We start from the raw sequence: 22,549 nt of genomic DNA on the forward strand, positions 1-22,549 counted from the left end.
TCTTAACCTGAAGCACCACTTTAGCTAACAGGGCCTCCTGCGGCTGCCACGGCGCCGGAGCATGATTTCTGTTCTCATCCTGAAGTAAAGTTCTTAACCCAAGGTACTATTTCTGGGTTAGCGGAGTCTGTAACCTGAAGCATATGTAACCTGAAGCATATGTAACCCGAGGTACCACTGTAATGTTAATCAGTTGAACACCCAGTTAAAGAGAAATACTTCACCTAAAGATATGCAGTGAAGGAACCGGCCAAAGCTCCCTGAGGAGAGCATCCCACAAACGGGGAGCAAACACAGAAAAGGCCCATTCTCATATTGTCACCCTCCAGATCTCTTGGGTCGGTTTATATGGCAAGAGGCAGTCCTTGAGGTACAGCAGTCCTACGCCATTTAAGCCTTTATAGGTCAAAACCAGCACTTTGATTTGGGCCCAGAAACTAATTGGTTGCCAGTGCACTCAACCCAGATCCTTTGCTGCCTTGTGGGATACCTTAGGAAGACGAAAAGGCTAAGGAGTAAACTCTACACAAATCTGGAGTAGAGTCCCTAAGATGGTTGGATGGTGCCTTGTACGCTTCCTTCCGGCAACTCCTGCAGCCAAGTTGGTGCCAAACGTATTGCTCTGCTTTCCTTTGAACCACATCAGTGACGCCAGGGATGGGGTCTTGTCATCTGGGCATCCCAGGACGTCCATACACACTGCCCAGGCTTGTGCCCCAGAGAGGTCACTTTGATGCAAAAACACCACAGCAAAAACACCACAGTAGGCAGCAGTAATGAGCTACCAGTCTCTGCAGCCACAGCAGCCACTGGGATTCTCTAGCAGTTTGACTTCACCCCCAGAGGTACACTCCATTGTCTCCTGAGAAAGACAGATGCCAACAAAATGAGGAGAGCGCTGCCTGTGTGGTCTATCTGGTACCACCTAAGCTAGCCTGCTGTTCTCAGATACAGTGGAATATTATGTCCCGTCACCAGTTTTAAAGAAAGATTTAAATGCCAGTCCTGTTGGCTTTTGTTCATGAAATTTGAGGGGAGCCATCTTGTTCTCTAACCCATGCAGCAAATGCCTTGGGCTTCTCTCCTGCCTGCCATGAGGGAAAATAGGCCTTTTAATCTTCAGAATTTCTTTCTTTGTTGGTATAAATTAGCACTCTTCAGAAAGGCACCGTCAATATCATAAGGATATTTATAGATTTGGTCATTTCACATTTAATCTGCAGGGCTTTGAAGATTTGACTAATCTGAAGCTAAACATTTCCTTTTAAAAACAAAGTTGTACAACTATGACTAACCTAACTTCTAGCCTTGACAACATCCCTTTAATAAGAAGCAGACTGGCTGCCTAGAGGCTTCGCTAGAACTTTTAACAATTTCCAGATTTTGAAATATTTCACAGAAAACTAAGATTCTAATTACTGCCATTAAAAAAATAAAGAATTTAAAAGTAATGTTGCATATTAAATTGCTCTATACATTGTTGTTTTCTCATTTCTCCCCCACTCCTCCAAACCCATTGCCTGAAAGCTATTAAATCAAAACAATTTCCCATTAAAATTTAACTGGGCCAAACTTAAAGAGAAGATCGTTCACTTTCATGGGTGGTCACAGTATTAATCACTTTTGGGGCATGCTACCTTTTACCATCCTGGTATGTCTGCTGACTTATTCTGTGGTGATAAAAGCCAACAGCTTTTAATCTCTGATCTTAGCACTAGGACCCCACAGTGCTAAGACGAGATAAACCTATGTCTACTGTATTTTAGAGCAATCAGAGGCTTATCTCCAGATTCAGTGCTGTGGGACTACAGTACTAAGATTGGACATAAGCCTGTGCCTGCTCATGATTGACAGGTGAGTATCCCACCCACCAATCAAAAATGGGGCACAGGTAAGTTGTGGATCCAGCTCTTGGGCTGAAAAAGCTTCTCCAACACCTGCTGTTGAGAAATAAGTCCTATTACGTTAAATTGAGCTCACATACCTCTGGGTGGTGGGTATGGAATTGCAGCCTATAGGGACAGGCTACAGGCTACCCTTCCAGACATCCTTTTTATTGCACATTCATTATGATTTGTGCTCATTTTGCTATTAGGGCAGTCACATGCAATCCAGCTTTCAATACTCTTTGTGCCTGCAAAATGTTGGGGTAGTCATACTGCTTCATTTCAAATCAGTGCATATCCCATCACTTCCTACTGAAATCCCTTAATTTTTAATACCAAAATTGTTCTGGACTGCAACAATGTTATAGCACTGGAGAAGCATTGTAGAACCAGAGTCTACCACTAATGCACTGTATCAAGGACATATTGCAGAATACACCTGCAGTCTGGAGAGGCCCAGAATCATAGATAACATCCTTGGAGTTCTCTTTCTTTTACATATACAGCCCGGAATAGATGCTTTCTTTTCTTTCTTTTACAGGAAGGTCTGAAAAAGCAAACAAACTTGTTCTCCAAAGATTACTGAGTTCTACAAAGTATTTAAAAAGTTTTTAAAGTGGCAACCCACTAACTATACTGGTTAAGCCCTTGCTTTATAAAATAAAAATAAAAATAGGTCTAATATTTTTAAGCCACCATCACATTCTATGGCAGTGAATTCCATAAGCTAACTATGCACTGTGTGAAATAGTAATTTCTTTTTGTCTGTCCAGATTCAGAACAAACATACAATCAATTTCATTGGGTATCCTGGTTTTAGTACAATGAAGAAAAATCCTTCTCCCCCCCCCCCACTCATCATGTTATAAGCCAGTTTCATGATCCTCTCAAAGGTCTTTCTTAATAAACTAAAAGCCATATAAGCTTCATCCTTCTGTCCTAAGCCCAATATCGTTTTAGCTGCTTTTCTTTTGTGAACCATTTCCAGAGCTGAGAAAGCCTTTCTGAGATAAGAGTGAAGGAATCAACAAGTGCTGCTCTGAAAAGGGGACAAGGTTAAAAGACACATTGCAAGCCACCTGTCATGGATGCTTTGGTTGAGATTCCTGCATTGCAGGGGGTTAGACTAGATGACTAGGTGACTGGGGGCAGCCACCGAGACCACATAACACCGGTCTTGAAAGACCTACATTGGCTCCCAGTACGTTTCCGAGCACAATTCAAAGTGTTGGTCTTGACCTTTAAAGCCCTCGGCCCAGTATAACTGAAGGAGCGTCTCCACCCCCATTGTTCTGCCCGGACACTGAGGTCCAGCGCCGAGGGCCTCCTGGCGGTTCCCTCATTGCGAGAAGCAAGGCTACAGGGAACCAGACAGAGGGCCTTCTCGGTGGTGGTGCCCGCCCTGTGGAACGCCCTCCCATCAGATGTCAAAGCGATAAACAACTACCTGACATTCAGAAGACATCTTAAGGCAGCCCTGTTCAGGGAAGTTTTTAATGTGTGACATTTTAGTGTATTTTTGGTCTCTGTGTAAGCCACCCAGAGTGGCTGGGGAAACCCAGCCAGATGGGCGGGGTACAAATAATAAATTATTATTATTATTATTATTATTATTATTATTATTATTATTTATGGTCCCTTCCAACTCTACAATTCTATAATTCTACAGACAAATTCCTCAAAAGTGCTTAAGAAACCGCTTCATGCCTTATAATTGGCAGGAGAAGCCCTGCTGCATAGGAGCAAACTCCAAGGAGTTTGCCTCTCCCAGCAAAATATCTGAAGGGGCCAGCTCCCACAAAGTTGGTGGCCATTGTCATTCAAGTGGTGTGTGCATGCCATATCTTGTGATCAATTGTGTGGGGCTGGTATTATCTCTCCCTCCCCACTATACAATTCAAATTGGCACCCCTGCCCTGTTGGTTGTGTCAGCATTGGCCACTGCCCTGTTGGCACTGATCCATAACAGGATCTTTTCACTAGTAGTTCTGTTTGTGGGTTGGCCTTCGCTGGTGAGGTGAATCTGCCTCCCCCATTATTGTTGTTCATTTAATAACATTCCTCTTTATCCAGACTTGATGGTTGAAAGGCACTGTTCCTGGCAATCTTGAAAGTATTAGCGGTGAATGCTTTTCCAATTTTTTAACTGTTCAATAAAAGTCGGCTTTCTGAAAACTGTATTTATTTTCTTTAAAAATATGTATTTGCCACCCTGAGATTCTTTAAACTTAATAAAAACAAACAACAACAACAATATACCTGAAACCACCATTTATGCATCCTCCTTTCCATTCGGGATAGGGGAGAAAAAAGCTTACCTTTAGTCAGGCAAAGAGAGAGAGAAAGAGAGAGGGAGATTGTAGCTTTCAGGTATCATCCAACTGGAGAGGATTCAACTGCAACTCCAAGTCCCAGCATCCCCAACATGAAAATGATGCTGCACATGCTATTCCCACCAAAGGAGAAGGCCCTTAGTGAGCCTCCGCTTCATCGGGAACCATGTGACATAAGCACACTGAGGATGCTGGAATTTGTTGCCCCAGTCCATTCCCCAGCAGAAAAAGGATGTTCTGTGCATGAGTCTCACAGAGAGGGAAGGCTCCTGGGGGCTCCCTTCACTGTGGGAGTTGCACTTTCCCAGGAACTGGCAAAGGTGGATGTAGGAGAGCAGAGCTTCTGGGGCGCTGCAGCAGGCACCACGGCTATGACATCCAATGGAAGGCCAGAGGTGAAGTGTGCTGGTTTTGGGGGTTGCACAGGACACCACTGAAATCTGAGATACCAAGGTCTGACACTAGGACTGGGAGAGCAGAACCGCTTTTGCCTTTATCCTGCTCTGAGGAACATTGCAGGGACAAGGACAGAAGGTAGCAGCAGATGCAGCTTGCAGGATCAGGGCAAGTTGGACCATACTACACATCTGGCCCTGTTCTCCCTGATCATTGTCTCAAATATTTGATCTAAGGTACTTCCATTTGAAACTGCATACAAGCTTTACCAAAGGATCTGAATGCCCTTTCTCTCCTTCAGCTTCCCTTTAACCAGTTCCCTCTTGTTGGGGGAAATTCCCTGAAATTAAGCATGACTTTGTTGATCTCTCTAGGCCATGTTTACTTTATATGTTGACTTTGTCCATGTTGCGTTCACAGTTGCACATGTCTAGGCAAAAATCAAAGGTCCTTTACCCTTCTTGCCAACTCTGTGAGGAACCGTTAAAAAGCATTAAAATATTATCATACAAAGTCATGTTGTTTCTTTGTCACGATAAGAAGGTGTGTTTGCTTAGTCAATATGGAAATAATTGAAAGCTGCCCATTTTCACAACATCTCTTTTAGCTGTTTCTTTTCATTTTAAGATAGTTCTCCCTGTCTCTCTCACACACCCTTTATCTTCACATCATAACCACCCTGTGAGGTAGGCTTGAGAGACCACAACAAGACCATAATCACTCAGTGAGATTCACAGATGACTGGGAATCAGAACCTGGGTCTCCATGGTTGTCTCACCATATGGAAATCCAAGACAGAGTGGTGAGGTGGGAAGAAGGGAAAATAATGGACATAGTTATTTTATATGTAGGAGCCTCACAGGGGTTCTCTTATTTCCCCACAAGGTTCTTCATCCTAGAGGCAGATTTGCTCGTTGCAATATGCTTGGGGGGGGGGGGGACACCTAGTCATTTATTTATTGCCTTCCTTTCACCAAAGAGTTCTATGACAGGTTACAAAAATATCACAGTTAAAACAGGTATAAATCATCATTTAAAAATATTTTTTTAAAACCCACAAAACTGACTAGTAACAAACTTAACAAAGCAGAAGAGTACAGAAGAGCAATGCAGGAGAAGAGAAGACACTCACTTGAACAAAGGCCTGTATTGACCAGTTGTTTAAAAAAGCACTCAGTGATCGTGTAAGGTGCATGATGAGAAGAATGTCATTTCACAAGCTGGGGGTCAACACAGAGAAGGCCCTTTCATGCATCATCAAACCACAGATGATGCATGAGATCTTATCCTGCAGATCTTATCACCCAAACAGGTTCAACGTGGAAGGAGGGGTTCAGATACCTGGGATCCAAGCCATTTAAAGAATTATATGTCAGTGTTAACACCTTAATTTCCACTTAGTAGTGATTTGGCAACCAATAAAGGTCTTTTAAGACTGTACATCCAGAAGCAGGCTCACTGCTGCATTCTGCCCTAGTTGCAGCTTCGAAACCCTCTTAAAGAGCAGCCCCATGTAAAGCCAAATGGCTATTTAGCAGCTTGTCTAGAAAGAGTCTTGCACTCCTTGGACGGAGGCGTTGACCCATCCAGAGATCATTTTTGTCACTTGGAAGCTCTGGGACCACAGGGATGTCACATAAGCAAGATATCATGTGAAACTATGTGGAAGTAGTAATCTGAACCAACCAATACTCACACTGGCTTATGCCCCTAAGAGCTGCCTGGAATAGGTCAGATTACTCTTAGGCTGCAATCTTATACACACTGGCCTGGGAATGTCCCACTGAACTCAGTGGAGCTGACTTCTGAGCAGACATGTACAGGAATTAGAAAATTATGGTCTTCCTTCTTGCCCCCTTCCTTACTGCCCCGTATCACTATTTCCTAGGCATTTCTTAATTTTAATGTAAGATGCCTGGTGCCATATAGGAGTGAACTTAACTGCAATGTTTATGTAATAAGATCCTGAATTTATCGTTTCACTATTTGTTTTTGTTTCTTAATGGGCATACTGGCAGAAACACACAAAAGTTATTAGCTCAACTTGAATTAGCCGTCTTTCTCTCAAAGATGATCAACACCTGCTGCTTAGTTTTGCCCCAGCAAGCAGCTTGTCAATGAAGAGTTAATTTTAGCATCTGCAGCTTCCTGAGTCACACTGAATGTTAGCAGCCTCCTCTCAACTATCTAGCAGAGATATGATTAGCAGCTAAAACATACAGTGTCATTATGCCGCTAAGCAATTAGAACAATCCTATAGGAGTCTACAAATGTCATTAAAAAAACAACCAAGTGGGGAGAAAATTAACTGAGAGATCTGGGGAAAGGGAGATTCCATGTGTTATTTCCACAACATTCTACAATGAATTCTCTTTATAGCCACAGACACTGCTAATCAATAAAGAGTACAAAATTTAAGTCCCACTTCTGGATGGGAAACTAATTGCTTGGGATATATCCTGACTTTCAAGTACTTGCTGGTTTTAGCTCAGCCTCTTCCAGCAGAAGGTTACACATGTCTCAAGAGATACTTCTCAGACGATTTAACTGGACTTCATTGTGGACAAGCAGAGAGGCTATTTATATTCATTAAGAGTTGGCAAACGCCTTATTTCAAACCAGTAGTCCAGACACAAAGACTCCACTCAAAATTGGTTCTGCTTTTTTCTGTCTTTAAAGCAGCTTTGGAATTGAAATTATCCATATAAATCTGAGTAACATAGAAATAAGTTGAAATAAATACATTCATAATTAATCTAATAGTCAATGCTAATGGTGTTTTTCAGCTCCCTTATACCCTGAACTTGCTTCTATCCAAAGATAACAAACCAAGACTATGTTTTCAAAAAGCCAAAGGAAATATGCATAGCATAATCAACATAGAGCAAAATGAATAGCCAGTAGTACACAATCCAGTAAAGCTCAGATGTTACATCATAACACAAAAATCTGGTTTATTCTTACCATTTGAGACTGGCTTCGAGGACAGCCATTGATATCTTCAACCTTTTCATTTGCTGAGGGAAAACAGTGAGGGTTTTTTTAAAAAAAAGTCAGAGTAAACTATGTGACCACAAAGAAGAAAGTAAACAGACGTACAAGAATTTTGTAGATCCTGAACTTTGCTCTAAGCACACTGAAACCCTACACAGTAACAATCTGCCTTGTTAACAGCAGTTCCTTCCCCATGCACAAATCTTGCAAAGGGGAAGTGCAAAAGGAGGTTGCTACCAATTCTCCAGCCCCTGCCAAATGACTGCTGACATGAAATCGTCCACAATTGTCTTTGTGGGATCAGGATACAGTTTCAAGGCATCTCAGAAAGTATAAACCACTCCAGCTAATAAAATGCACACATTGGAGACATATGGCTTAATGAAGCATTCATTTTAAACAATGCCAAGTGTGTGAAACAGTTTTCTGGCCCTTAAAAGAATGGTGGAGCAGACACAAACATATCTATCACACACACACACATACACATATATATAAAATCTGGGAGAAATTGGAGGCCAAGTCACGGCTCTCTATTTGGTACCCATCTTACAGTTAAGCTGGCTCTACTTCTATTGCCTTTTCCTTCCTAAGCCAGAAGTCAGATCATGCTGTGGCTCAGAGCACAGATCTTACCAATGATCTGGATGATTTCTGCTAGCAGAACTCCATCGGCAATGTCCTGTTGCAAGTCCTTGATCAGCCGCTTGTGGCCAGATTTTGCTAGATAGTGATTTGCCCAGTCAGTGTATATCTGCAGAATAGAGGGAGTGGGGGAAATGGGGAGAGAAAGAGAGACAATAAAAATTCTTAAGACAAATGTTGGCTTACAGATGAGCAGAGCTCTAAAGTACATTCCAGTTTAAGGAGTCAGAAGAAAAAAACAACCTTTAAAACCTTTAAAAAAATACTGTCCCCGTGCCATTTTTTTTTAACCATGAATGAATCATTTTATTGCACAATAAAATGCCACAGTCACTGTGACCAAGCAAAAGCCCCTTTAGGAATGCCAAGGAAACTTATGTCAAAATTTACTCGTAGTCTGATGTGATTCACTTAAATATACTTAGAATGAAAACTATGCTGAGTGGTGCTGTTTTAAGCACTGTGGTGTATTTTCCCTGTGTCATTGTTTAATAGATCGATATATTCCCAGTACCTTCCTGCACTCCAGATGTATATTAATGCAATAAGTTATCATTACCACATGGTCTGTTTAGGCAACCAAGTCATCTTTAAGGAGACCTACCCCAACAACTTGGAAGAGTTTACTCAAAGAGCCATGAGTACATAAAGAGTACACCTTATTCAGGAGCAAATGAAAAGGAAACGAAGGGCAAACTGTGTTGCATGTGTGCCCTTGGTAAAAATTCATTGGGTTTGTCATTTGCAAACCTGTGGGTGACAATGTTTCTTGTTCACTGGATGCAAAAGTCATACAATTGCTTGCTGCGGTGAGACAGTTTCATTTGTCCTGTCACCTTTGCTTAAATGTGCTGAAATGCCCATATAGGGCTGCAAAACCAACACGTACATAGAGGTCACATTGTTGAAAGAACTGCATATATTTTGAAAATATGCTGTGTTGACAGTTAAACCAAAGATGTCAACAGTGGAAGTCAGTTGGCAGGTTGGACAAGAGAGGGACTGAACAGGAAATGACAATGAGTGTGAATAGGCAAATGAGTAGGGGGTGATCCGGTTGACATTGTGTGCTTAGATTTTCAAAAAGGTTTTGAGTCCAAAGACTGCTGAATAAGGTTATCAGTTTCTGGACATCCCAACTTCACACGTTTTGAACTGGTGGCACTACCCAAGGATAGAGATTTTAGAGTCATGGTAGACACTGCAACAAAAAATATTGACCTCCATGGCAGGAGTGAAAACGGTTAAATCTATGTCAATAAGAAAGGGGTTGGAAATAAAGCTGCCAACTATTAGACTGGTGGTAAATGAATCAACAGTGAGACTGCACTGGGAATATTGTGCTCAGTTCTGGTATCCACACTTCAAGATGACCATGAGGCTGGAATAACATTTTTCTGGGGGTACTCAAGTATACACAGTACCGGCACCTTTTTTCTAGAAGAACAGCATGGGTTAAAGACACTTATTGTAACAGCTTCACGGTGAGTATGTCCCCCTTTTTCTAGAAGAAAAGCACTGAATATAGGCAATGTAACAGATAGACAAACAAGCAGAATTTTTTTAAGACCACAGCTGCCACTTCTCCTCTTCTTTTTTTTTTTTTAATAATTTTTTATTAAGGTTTTAAACAAACAAAAAAGAAAAACAACACACACAAAAAACAATACCTAACTTAACAATAAAAACACAAAACATAACAATTAAAAACAAACTCTCTTTTCCATTTCCAATTTTAAATTACTTATTTTCTGGACTTCCTCATACCTCCCTCTTTTGTATTCCAATCCACATTATTTGTCCAGCAGTTTCTTTTCCACTTTTTTAATCTCAATCTTTAATTTAATAAAACGTTAAGATATATAACTTCAACTTTTTTAAAACCTAATCCTTGATCTTAATGTCATATAGCTTTAAATTTTTCCCTTTTATTATCAAATTTCCATTTCTTTAAACATCTTTAATCTTGATCTTTAATCTTAATCTATCCTTAACTTTAACCTGTACAGCTGGAAACCACTTGTTTTCAGTCCAACATCACTCTAACATTCCTTAATTTTGCAGTGTTTCTGAAGATAGTCTTTGAATTTCTTCCAGTCTTCCTCCATCGACTCTTCTCCCTGGTCACGGATTCTACCAGTCATTTCCGCCAATTCCATATAGTCCATAAGTTTCATCTGCCATTCCTCCAGCGTGGGAAGTTCTTGTGTCTTCCAATACTTTGCGATGAGTATTCTTGCTGCTGTTGTTGCATACATAAAGAAAGTTCTATCCTTTTTTAACACCATTTGGCCCACTATGCCCAGGAGAAAGGCCTCTGGTTTCTTGGGGAAGGTATACTTAAATACCTTTTTTAATTCATTATATATCATTTCCCAGAAAGCCTTAATCTTTGGGCACGTCCACCAAAGGTGAAAAAATGTACCTTCAATTTCTTTACATTTCCAACATTTGTTATTGGGCAAGTGATAGATTTTCGCAAGCTTGACTGGGGTTATGTACCACCTGTATATCATTTTCATAATATTCTCTCTTAAGGCATTACATGCCGTAAATTTCATACCTGTGGTCCATAACTGTTCCCAGTCAGCAAACATAATGTTATGACCAACGTCCTGTGCCCATTTAATCATAGCCGATTTTACCGTTTCATCTTGAGTATTCCATTTCAGCAGCAGGTTATACATTCTTGACAAATTCTTAGTATTGGGTTCTAACAATTCTGTTTCTAATTTGGATCTTTCCACCTGGAAGCCAATTTTCCTGTCCAATTTAAATACCTCCATTATTTGATAATAATGAAGCCAGTCTCGCACTTTGTTTTTTAGTTTTTCAAAACTCTGCAATTTCAGTCTATCTCCGTCTTGTTCCAAAATTTCCCAATATTTCGGCCATTTGACCTCCATATTGACCTTTTTCAAGGCTTTCGCTTCCTCCTCTTCTTTCTCAAAGTGTAGAAAATAATGTGCTGGGGAGGTTATTCTTCGACCATGATTGATAGCCAAACAAAGGGTTTGCACCTCCAGACTAACTGGACTTTGACAAATTTATATTGCTTGCTTATTTAATGTATATACCACTTCATATTTCAAGAGAAACCTCTAAGTGGGCTACAATTTTGAGCAAAAGGAAATCGGTATAATTGGTATAATATGAATTCCACTTTCAAAATCCATAATACTGAACTGCGGAAGTTGCACAACTAAAACAAAAACAACAAAAAACATAATTTAAAAGAATAACCAGTTCAAAGTCTTGTTCTAGATAAGAACCCTTCCTTCAACTGTTTCTCTAATCCTCTTTCAAAGCCAGTGGGCAGCCAATGCATTGGGAACTCAGATTTCTGCCAGCAGGTGGCTCCCACTGAAGTCATGGGGGGGGGGGCGTGTTGCTGAGAGGAATTTGGAGTCAGCAGACACAGAAACAGTAGCCACACATTTAACTAATTAACTCAAAAGCACAGTAAATTCTCCAAAGAGGGATAGTCCCCAGGGAAGGATCTTGCAAGGAAAGAGCAGGCAAAGATGAGTGCTGGATACTTCTTTTCTCACCAGCCATTCACAGAATAAAGTGATGGGCACGGAATGGAGCAATAGACAAGGAAAGAGGTGTACAAAGTCGCAAAAAGTTCACGTGCCTAATACGTCAGTGCACACATCCTTTCTGCTTACTTTTATGCTTCACATATTCATTCCAGACATTTTCTTTTCTTAAAGTGTTTACAATATAAATATTATTTTCAGTTTTAAAAAGCACCTGTTTGCAGTTCTGCAATGCCTCTTGTGCATATTTCTAATGTTTTACCGCTGACTCCCCTTCCCTCTGTCATTTGCATTCCAGATGTGTGGTATTTGTTTAATCTGCATTTTCCATTATGAGCTTCTGTTTTAAAATAGAACTATCACAGCTACAACAGCTGATAATTATCTAATGCTTTTAAGCCGCACAGTTTTATGTTTCAATTTCCAGTTATGCTGTAGGAAGCAACAGGGCAAACCAAAGAGAGAGCATGGCTTTGTACATTCTTCCAGTCAGCTCTTGCACTATTCTATTTTGAAACAAATTCCTTGCAAGCCAGCACATAAATAAACTCAACTCTTCACTCCCACATCCAGCATGCAAACGACATAAAAAGGAAGCAAGTCAGCCATTTATTAGAGTCATTTTGATTTTGACAGGGTGGCAATTCTTGTGAGAATTGTGAGAATCTTGTGAGAGACCATGTCTTGTCAGTAAAAGTAGGGAAGACATTGTCACATGCAAAACTTGTTGTCTTGTTTATTTGTTCATTCAGCTTTCAATTACTTTTCACTATTAGAAAGTTTACGCTGGCAGACTGTGTCAAGCGTCACATCTAAATGAAAAACATGCAGAGCATTAGTCACTGCGCTCAACTTTGCTAATGCTTCTCAGTAACTGATCCCTGGAAGAAACTGCAGACTTACTCATTTCCTTAAAAAGTTCCCTCTCTTTGCCCACTGTTTTGTTTTTTATATATAAAACAACTGCATTCAACACAAATTGGTTGCACTACATACCAGGAGCTGGAATCATCTGAGCCTTAACAGAACAATCTCAACAAGATGTAAAAGAATAAATTCTGCATCTGTCTGGTCCCAATGTGTGTGTGTGTGAAGGACAGCTTAACTGCTTGCAACATGAAACACTAGACAGGATAGGACAACTTGAGCAAGGAAGCAGCTTCCTTGTGTTATTATCTATCTATTCTTCATGTTAGTATTAGGATTCTTGAAGTACTTGTCATCAGACGAGCAAAGGAAATTATATTATACTTCATAATGCCCAAATATAGATATAAATTTCACACATAGCAAAATTGAACAAGATTTGAAATAACACTTGGTGGGGGTGGGATCCTTGAATGCAAAGAAACAAAAATAAAAATAAAAAATAGAAAGATCCCAAGCGATGAGCTTTATCTGCCAAAATATGGGCAATATCTAGTTTGAGGGCTGCTGCATTAATGCATAGAGCACATATCCCTCTAAATTTATGTGGTGAACCACCCTGAGATCTGTGGATAAAGGGCAGTATAAAAATTTTAATGAATAAATAAACTGTTGATTTCTCAGTTGTTAAAAGTGATAATGGGATGCGGGTGGCGCTGTGGGTTAAACCACAGAGCCAAGGGCTTGCCGATTGGAAGGTCGGCGGTTCAAATCTCCATGACGGGGTGAGCTCCCATTGCTCAGTCCCTGCTCCTGCCAACCTAGCAGTTCGAAAGCACGTCAAAGTGCAAGTAGATAAATAGGTACCGCTTGGGCGGGAAGGTAAACGCCGTTTCCATGCACTGCTTTGGTTTGCCAGAAGTGGCTTAGTCATGCTGGCCACATGACCTGGAAGCTGTATGCCGGCTCCCTCGGCCAATAAAGCGAGATGAGCGCCGCAACCCCAGAGTCATCCGCGACTGGACCTAATGGTCAGGGGTCCCTTTACCTTTACCTAAAAGCGATAATGATCTCTTAGAAAGTCATGATGTGATCCATAGAGCCTTAGGCAACACAGAGGATGTACCTGATGAATAATGGACCAGAAACCCTGTTCAGAAGTTGTTTCCATGTGCATAGAGCATTTGCTGGGCTGTCTGAAAGGGAGGCCTGCATTATTCTCATAGTTGCTGCTGTTAAATTTATTAGCCACGCTTCACCAGCAGGTTCCAGAGCGTGTTACAACATTTTAAAATCCAGCATGAAAAACAGTTAAAATTACAAATTGCTGTCACAGGACTGAGCATACAGCTGCATACACACAGATAGGCATTCCATGTGGTCTCCCAGTCGATCATGCAAAGTTGCAGACTCCATGCAGCTGTGTGCATTTAAGTGCTTCTGCTAAAGCATGGGGTTTGGGACTGGGACCACTGTGGCCAGAATACTGGATTCAGGGCTCCTGCTTCCTTCTCTTTGCTTTTAGTGTATGCAGTGAAGCCATTTCTCAGGAGGGCTTCTTTCTCACTGGGGTGGGGGAACCTTAAGAGTGTGTGTGTGTGTGTGTGTGTGTGTGTGTGTGTGTTTGAGGTTATAGTACTTGTGTGTGTGTTTGAGGTTTGAGGTTTGTACTTGTTCCCCATTTGTTTTTGAACTTAATAGCTCAAGATGGTACCAATCACCCCCCTGTAATTGAAAGGAATGATGCAATAGAGATATGCTCAGTATGTACAATAGTAGACTATATGCAGGGAGAGGTAAATGGTTACAGGCACACCGGTACAGCACACAGCACACCAGACAGCATAAAAAACCTGTGAGCTTAAATTTGAGTATTAAGCCAATGACAACACAAGAAAACCTCCACACTTTCTGATTTTTACAACGGCATCCATTCTTGGCTAATGCAAGGATAGCTTTCATGAGGCAAACTAGTTTATTGGGCTGTTACACCACTGTTCCAACATTGTACAGCCAAGTATAAGCTTCAGCCAGCTTCCAGAGCTACGTGAATACAAGAAAGTTGTTCATTTTCCACAGCGAGCAAAGCTTGGATCTCCTTTCTGTTCCATTAGCATTGGCAGCCAGCGAGAGGCTCGACAGACCTAGCTGCCAAGCACCTACCAACCTTTGGCTGCCTGATACTCTGACCCTTCCACAACCTCTGAGAGTCACATTCGTAAGAACACAGAGATGATTTCTCTCTCCCTCACACCCCAGCCATAAAGTTCAGGAAGCAAAGATACGTTACAGTCTCACAGCTGGCCTCTTCCACCTTATTTACAAGAGAGACCTGCCAAATCACAGTGGAATGGAAAGCTACCTGATGATACTACTCTGAAAAGCCCTCTTTGTTATACAGACTGGCTTCTGCTTATATCGTGCAGAAGTTTAAACATTTTTGTAGCACTTTTTGAGTCAATTCACATCAGGCAATATACTCATTTTCTTCCCATCTATCACAATGCCCTTCCCAGTGAAAGACTGGTACAAGCTCAGGGGACTCACATGCATGCTTGAAGTGAATTGATTAAAAAGGCAAGCTCTTAAATCCTTATGGGATTATTCAGACACTTCAAGTCAGTCTTTTATTATTGGAAACAAACATGCCAGTTTCTGTAGTGGTACACTGGTTTGAGCTTTCAGCTTGGGCAATTTGGAGCCAAATCCCAGCTCAGTGCACTATACCTTTGGTGTCTACCTTAAAAATCTGAACATTGGGGATAATGGTGACTTATCTCTCAGAGGATTGTAACAACCATATAGTGCCAAGATTCCCAACTGGAAACCTCAGCTATCTGTGCAGTTCCCTCTCTGGTGAGGCCCAGAACTGCAGTTTGGAGCACCTCACTGGGCAGCACAGGAGTATTCTCCTGCTTAGGACTATAGCTGCATAAAAGAATTCCTGTTTGGGCTGAGACTTTGCCTAAGCAACTGCAGTCTACCTGGTTCTGGGGTATTTTCATGTATTCCACAGCTCTGACTCAAGCTTCCCCTTCCTTGATGAGGCCTGCAAGCCCACAATAATGCCTTGTGGAATTATTGTTTGCCTGGTTGTCTGCAGTTTAGAAAGTAGTGATTAAAATCAGTGCAGTTTTGAAAAGTGCAGTCCACCTTCTTGATTCAAAATGATGTCCAACTGTAGCCAGACACAGATGAAAACTTGCTCCTTGATCTCTGAAAACATCATGCAAAATTTGGTCATAACATTTAAGAGATGCCTAAATGCATAGTAAAGATATAAGCAACTTTCCAAAATATAAGATAGATAGATAGATAGACAGATAGATAGATAGATAGATGATAGATAGATAGATAGATAGATAGATAGATAGATAGATATACATACACACACACATGTATACTTAAATTAGATTAAGTTTACAATCCTATGCACACTTACTCATGGGGCTTCCAGTAAAACATGCCTTGGTTGGGGCCACATATTAAAATAACAAAATCTCTAAGCAAAGAGCAAGTGTAAAACTCTGAGCTCTGCTTAAGTGAAGCCTTGTATTATAAGATCAGATGCATCCCAGGTATATAGCTGCATAAACCAATTGCAGGAAACAGAAGGGGGGCTGTCTCACTTTTCATTCATCCTTAAGGAAACACGAAAGCTTTTTGAGATGTTAAGCCAGCCACATAAGAGGGGGAAAGACACAGGCAGGCAACAAAATGTATCTGTTTCAAATTGTGACTCAGTTCATGTTATTTAACAGAATACTTTGTACCCTGTAATTCATAAACTCTGCTTTTCAAACGCTTGCTGAGCAAATGGCAAGTTCAGTGTGCCTTTTGCTCTCCAGTATTCACATTATGTAGGATCCCAGCAGTTCCACTTAAAATACAAGATAATTAAATAGATTCTCAGCAGTCGTGAGAGATTTTTTTTTTAAAAAAAAAGTAAGTAGCTGAAATCTTCAGTGTAGCAATCATGAACAACCTTTGAAGTCCCTATCTTTCTCCAAGCCACAGGGAGAAAAGTACTGAATCATTTAAATCAATGAATGTTTTAAACTACCTGGCATCAAGGTTGTGTTAGGGCCACATGCAATGTTAGTCCTACTTCACAGGACCCTTTGAAACTGATGGACATGACAAACTTGCCAATTAATTTCAATGGGTCTACTCTGAGTACTACTAATATTGAATATAATCCTATAAACCTGGCCAGAATTTAACAATCACAACTACTAGCAGCAAGGCTGACATACCAGGGACCAAATTTTCTCAAATATACAGTATGAAAACAATGAGATCTCGGTGAATGCAATAATATTTATGGTAGCTTGCAGCTTTCCTTTTCATGAATTACTGACAGGCATTTAAGGATTTTTACAGCCAATATGCTATCAGTATATTTACAGCCAAACTACAGCCAAATAACACTATCTTGCTACATTTGTAGTACAGTAAGACACCCCAAGAATGTTTATGCTGATGATGACACCTCTCTCTCGCTCAACCAAAATACAACATAAACAATGGCATTTAATAGGTGTTGTTGAGGATTTGCTACAGAGAAATATATCATAAAACTGGAGAGTAAGTACATCCATCTTGTAGAATGAATTCTTTATTCTGCTCTTCAGAGGATCTGCTCTTTGTAATCTATTCACCATTTTAGGATGACTCAGGTAACTGTCTCTCTTGCAGTTCCGGCAGAACACCACAGGAAGGTGCTCGAACATCATGTTGCAACAGCAGAAAACAGCAGGCTTGACAGCTGATGCTTCCCAGCAGTGTGTTACTGCAAATAATCACTGTTCAGGCAGTGACACATCACACAACTGTTAATTGTGGTGTTGAGTGTCAGAAGAAAAAGAAAACGACACTAGCTGTCAAAATGATCCCAACCAGAGACAAGCATTGCTTAAACTGTGTCATCATTCACCCAACCCCACAGATTAGCTTTAGATCTCAGTTCAGATCCAGTGGTCCCTTTGAACAATAACTATAGGAGGCTTCCAATAAAAACCTCCTCCTACTGATGTATATTCTGTGCAGATTCACACTTAGTGGAAATCTGTGTTCGTCTCCATAAAGTGAGGCTTGGGCAATAGGTTGTTGATTTGTTAAAATAATAATAATAATAATAATAATAATAATAATAATAATATAATTATAATATTTATACCCTGCCTTCCCCAGCCAAGACCAGGCTCAGGGCAGCTAACACCAGGTATAAAAACAATTGATTAAAATACAACTTAAAAACAAGATTAAAATACAACACTAAAATGCAGCCTCATTTCAGTAGAAACTGAAATCAAATCAAATAAAGTGAAGGGGCAAAAATCTGTCGCAGGGGGTAACCATATGACCTGAATAACTTGTACCTTTGATTGTAATGGTAAGACCTAAACATGAGAAGTGACCAAGCATGCAAGAGTCTAGAATACATGACATTATTTTTTTCTCTCTGAGGAAGAGGAAGATTCACTAAGATGACAGAAACGCACTCCACAGCAACTTGGAACAGGGCTTTCATTGTGGCTGGCCCTGTTCTGTGTAACAATATTCCCACTGAGATACCACAGGTCGCTTCTATCTATGCTTTCCGTAAACAATCAAAGGCATTTTTGCTTTGATCAGCTTTTCTTGTACTCGGTTGTGCTGCTCTTAAAAGGTTCTCTTTTACTGTTTATAATGACATGTTAATGATAATGTTTAAGAACATGTCTATCAAATGCCCTGGGGCACATACATGGAAGGCAATTCACAAATTAATTTAATTAATTAATTATAGTTTTGTCATTGACACATTCCAGCCAGATGCTGTCTGAAGGGCAAAAAGAGAGAATTATTCGAAAAACAGTAGCCCATAGGTCCCAAGGCACCTGAACTCGAGTCAGATTAATTGTCAGGGACCGGCACAGCTCCAAAGAGTGTAGGGTGGAGGCAAGGGACCAGGGTAGTGATGCAGGAAAGTGGACTAGTGATTTATGGGGTGTCACACCACCTGCAAGGCGGGAACCAGGGGCAGTCCAAGGCAGAGGAAGGCACACAACATATAACAGAGGAAGAAAAGGAAGTTCAGGCAAGGTCCATAGATTCCCCATCTTCCCCCACCTCACTGTCTCCTAAAACCACAAGGGGGTTGGAAAGGGAAGAGCAGTGGATGTCTGTGCAGAAGTCTCAGGTTGCAGGCACACAATTCATCAGAGGAGGGGATATAAGTCAGGGGAGGGGAGGGGAGGGGCTGCAACTGTTCGATAGAGCCCAGACCTATGGACAGCTGCCTAGAAGATAGAAGCATGTTTATGTGTGTGTATCTGGAGCAATGTGGAAGCTGCTGTAAATTCTTCTCTTGCCAATAAAGCGTCAACTATCAGATGGGTCTCTTCCTTATCTGGGATGAACCATGACATTAATTAGCAATTGCAGTGGTCAGTTAATTGATGGAGAGAATGACTAAATTCAGTCCCTTCTTCCCACCACTTAAACAACTAACCCGTGATATTACATGCACACCCTGCCAGTTGAATCAGGCCAGAACTGCATGTATAGCACCCGTTCTCTTCCAGCTAAGAGAAACCTTTATGCCCCCTCTGTATTAGGGCAACATTAAGTAAGACAGACATCCTTTCAGTTAATCTACTGTGGGGGAAAGTATTTGCTACACCGTTAGTCAAGACATAATAAAGCAAACCATAGTGTATAGTCTTGACAGGTGGGAAGAAAATAATCCAACTGAGCAGCAAATGCTAAATACTTCATTGTACTGATGTTAGTGGACATGGCAGTTCGCAAACAAGTCTTACTCACATATGCCATATTTAATTACAAAACATGCCCATTGGGAAAGGTATGAAGTAAGCTAGTCCTCTGATGTTTGCTGCCAAGAGATGAAACTTTAATTCCTAGAACCTCTCAGCTAGGAAATGGTAAAGGATGTAACTTGGGAGGGAGCAGTGAATAGTTTCTTTTCTGCTGTGCCTGTTGTTAAGGGGCAAAAAAAATATATATATGGGAGGTTTAGCAGCGAAGTTTGTGAAAGAAAGCAATTGTGAAGGTGGGGGAAAGGATGTCCACCAGGCTACAGGTCAATGGAACTTAGCAGGAGCGTCAGAGCCCCCGGAAATGAACTAGAACAGAAAACCAATTCAATTTGTATACCTGTGGCTGGTGTGTGTGTGTTACAATTAGGGATGGAAATTTAGTTCAGCTCACATTTTAATGTGAACTTACCTACTTCACACTTCCTAAAACAAAATGCTGCTGTTGTTGTTTAGTCATTTAGTCATCTCCGACTCTTCATGACCCCATGGACCAGAGCACGCTAACATGCTGATATCTGTCAAAATTCACACATTTCCAAATTTTGTGATGCTATATTTTGGGTATCTGATCTAACGTTTAAAATTCATCTGTCTCTCTTTGACTCCTCCTTCCCTTACATTCTGCAATTTACATCTCTTTCTTTCTTCTGTGGTTTTGTACTGAAACAAATCCAGACACAGATACTTTTAAAGCGATGCTTCCCCAACAATATTAACAGGTCGGGTTAACCTCAACCAGATTAATTCTTATTTAGTTTGAAAATCTAATTAGCTTTTTGTTGGAGTTGAGGCAACAACTGTCTAAACTTATTTTAACACAAATGTGGTAACCATTTAATTACCAAACAGTTCACATATACAAGCTGCCCACTTTCATGGCATACAATTTTGCTTTCCTAAATAAAACAGATGTTTGCTAATTCACTGTGTCCATTTTTTTTTTTACTGTGATTATGAAGGATCCACAGCTGGCCTTCAGCAACTGTTCAATAAATAGTTCCTTGTTTGGATTTTTAGAAAACATATTATACTACACCAAATTGTGGTGTGTTTACTTTGTTTGATGTACTAAAGAAATAATGACCTAAGAAGTAGGCCAACACTTAAGGCAATTCATTACCTTTGAATTCAATTCCGCAGACACAAACAAAGCACAACATTAGTAATGTGATCTTACTGGTATTTATATTAAAATCCACACATTTACCTTGCAGTATGCTTGTTGACTCTAGTAGTGGTTTAATTTATATGGGTAAGTGGATTGAAAAAATTATCGTATGTACTTGTAGGCTTACAGCCTGATTCTGAAATTATTTTGATGACACATTTTCAATTCTTAATGAGTAAAGCTAACTTACTCAAGAATCTAGGGCACTACTGAATAACTATTTTGCTTACCAAAGCCACCTCCTTTTCTATATGCACCTCTTTTAGTGTTAGACCACACCACGCTTTCCCCCAAGAAGCTACATTTCTCTAAATCATTTTGATCATCATCAAACATCAGTATATTAAACATTAGATTCAAGGTGCATTTTCCTCTATTATTTTTTTTTAAATCCAGTTTAATCATTCTATAGACTCAATTGGATCTAGTGGCTAGGTTGTTGGATAGAGACACCTAGGATCAATTCTATCTCACCCTTTCAAGGCTCCCTAGGCAGATGCACAAATGTTGGACAAGGTCTGGGGAGACCTGGGTTCAAATTGCCATTCAATGATGTAGTTCACTGACAGACCTTGAGCAAATCGCCAACTGTCAACTTAACCTGCTATGCATGTTTGTTATGAGGAGAAAATGAGGAAGAGGATCATGTACATGACCTTGGTCTCCAGGGAGAAAAGGTGGCATATACACATAATAAATAAATTGCACATCACTATTGACAAATAACCTTATTGTTTAAGTACTTTGAATACTAACATCATTTTCATCACATCAAGTCAAAGCCAAATTAATTCAATTGGGCACTTTAACACTGGCTTAAAAAATCAATATAAGGTAAAATATATAGGTTTTAAGTGGTTTGTAGATTGCCGGTAGGTGGGATGAAAAAAAGATGTGGAAAGCAAGAAACAGTTCAACAAAGCCTTGGCACAGATCCTGCATATGAAATTGTTACTTGAAAACATAGGCAATTTTGATGTAGTTTGAGTTTTGTATTACACACATCGCAAGACTGATCTATTTGAATTTGGCTTTTGTCTGAATTCACAGAATTAGTAGAGATATGAGTTCACTGTGGTCCTCTTTTCACAAGCTGACTCTGAAAATAACGTTTCAATTTTCCTTTGCAGAACTAATTGGTTTATAATTACACAATTTTAACACACAAGTAATGAGATCCTACGCCCTGATAGCTAAACACATTCAAGTATCTATCTATATCATCTACTCATGCTTTTGTTGCCATTATTATTGTTGCTGTTGTAAATAATGTCTTTGATTAGTCAACCTCTTATAATTGCTATTAGGGATTGTTAAGTATACAAACTGGAGACAAGAAGAGAAACAGATATAGATATATATATACACACATATAAATATCTGTTTCCTTAATTGTTTCTCCATGTATATATTCCAGTTATTGCTATTCAGTTATTGCATCAATGAAATTCCATACTTCTTTAATTAAAGCTCAACAGCTCAACATTGTTTCAAAATATTTAATTTCAGAAGACTTTTAGAAATATAAATTTTGGTTGAATTTCTAAATGGTAGAAGTACAGTGGTACCTCGGGTTACATACACTTCAGGTTACAGACTCCGCTAACCCAGAAATAGTACCTCGGGTTAAGAACTTTGCTTCAGGATGAGAACAGAAATCGTGCTCTCAGCAGCAGGAGGCCCCATTAGCTAAAGTGGTGCTTCAGGTTAAGAACAGCTTCAGGTTAAGAATGGACCTCCAGAACGAATTAAGTACTTAACCCGAGGTACCACTGTACTATGACAATGAAACGAACTTCCCACAAGGATTGTAGACCCTGACTCACCGAAGGTCTTCTAGCAGAGGCTGGGCAGTCATCTTTTGGGGCTGCTCCAGCTCTGGATTTCCTGCATC

General features: G+C 40.3%; 1 protein-coding gene across 10 annotated transcripts in view; it reads right to left on the reverse strand.

Annotated features, from left to right (window-relative positions):
- Window positions 1-22,549, reverse strand: part of NAV3 (neuron navigator 3) — a 430,222-nt gene that overhangs the window by 156,260 nt on the left and 251,413 nt on the right. For all 10 annotated transcript variants that reach the window (XM_080971313.1, XM_080971308.1, XM_080971315.1 and 7 more), the window contains 2 exons: window positions 8,246-8,363; window positions 7,580-7,632 (listed from right to left, as the gene is read on the reverse strand). In XM_080971313.1, coding sequence (XP_080827439.1) covers window positions 7,580-7,632; window positions 8,246-8,363 — 171 coding nt within the window. The remainder of the gene's footprint in view (window positions 1-7,579; window positions 7,633-8,245; window positions 8,364-22,549) is intronic.

The sequence above is a fragment of the Podarcis pityusensis genome (assembly GCF_964106645.2).
Source record: "Podarcis pityusensis genome assembly, chromosome: 10".
Lineage (NCBI taxonomy): Eukaryota > Metazoa > Chordata > Lepidosauria > Squamata > Lacertidae > Podarcis > Podarcis pityusensis.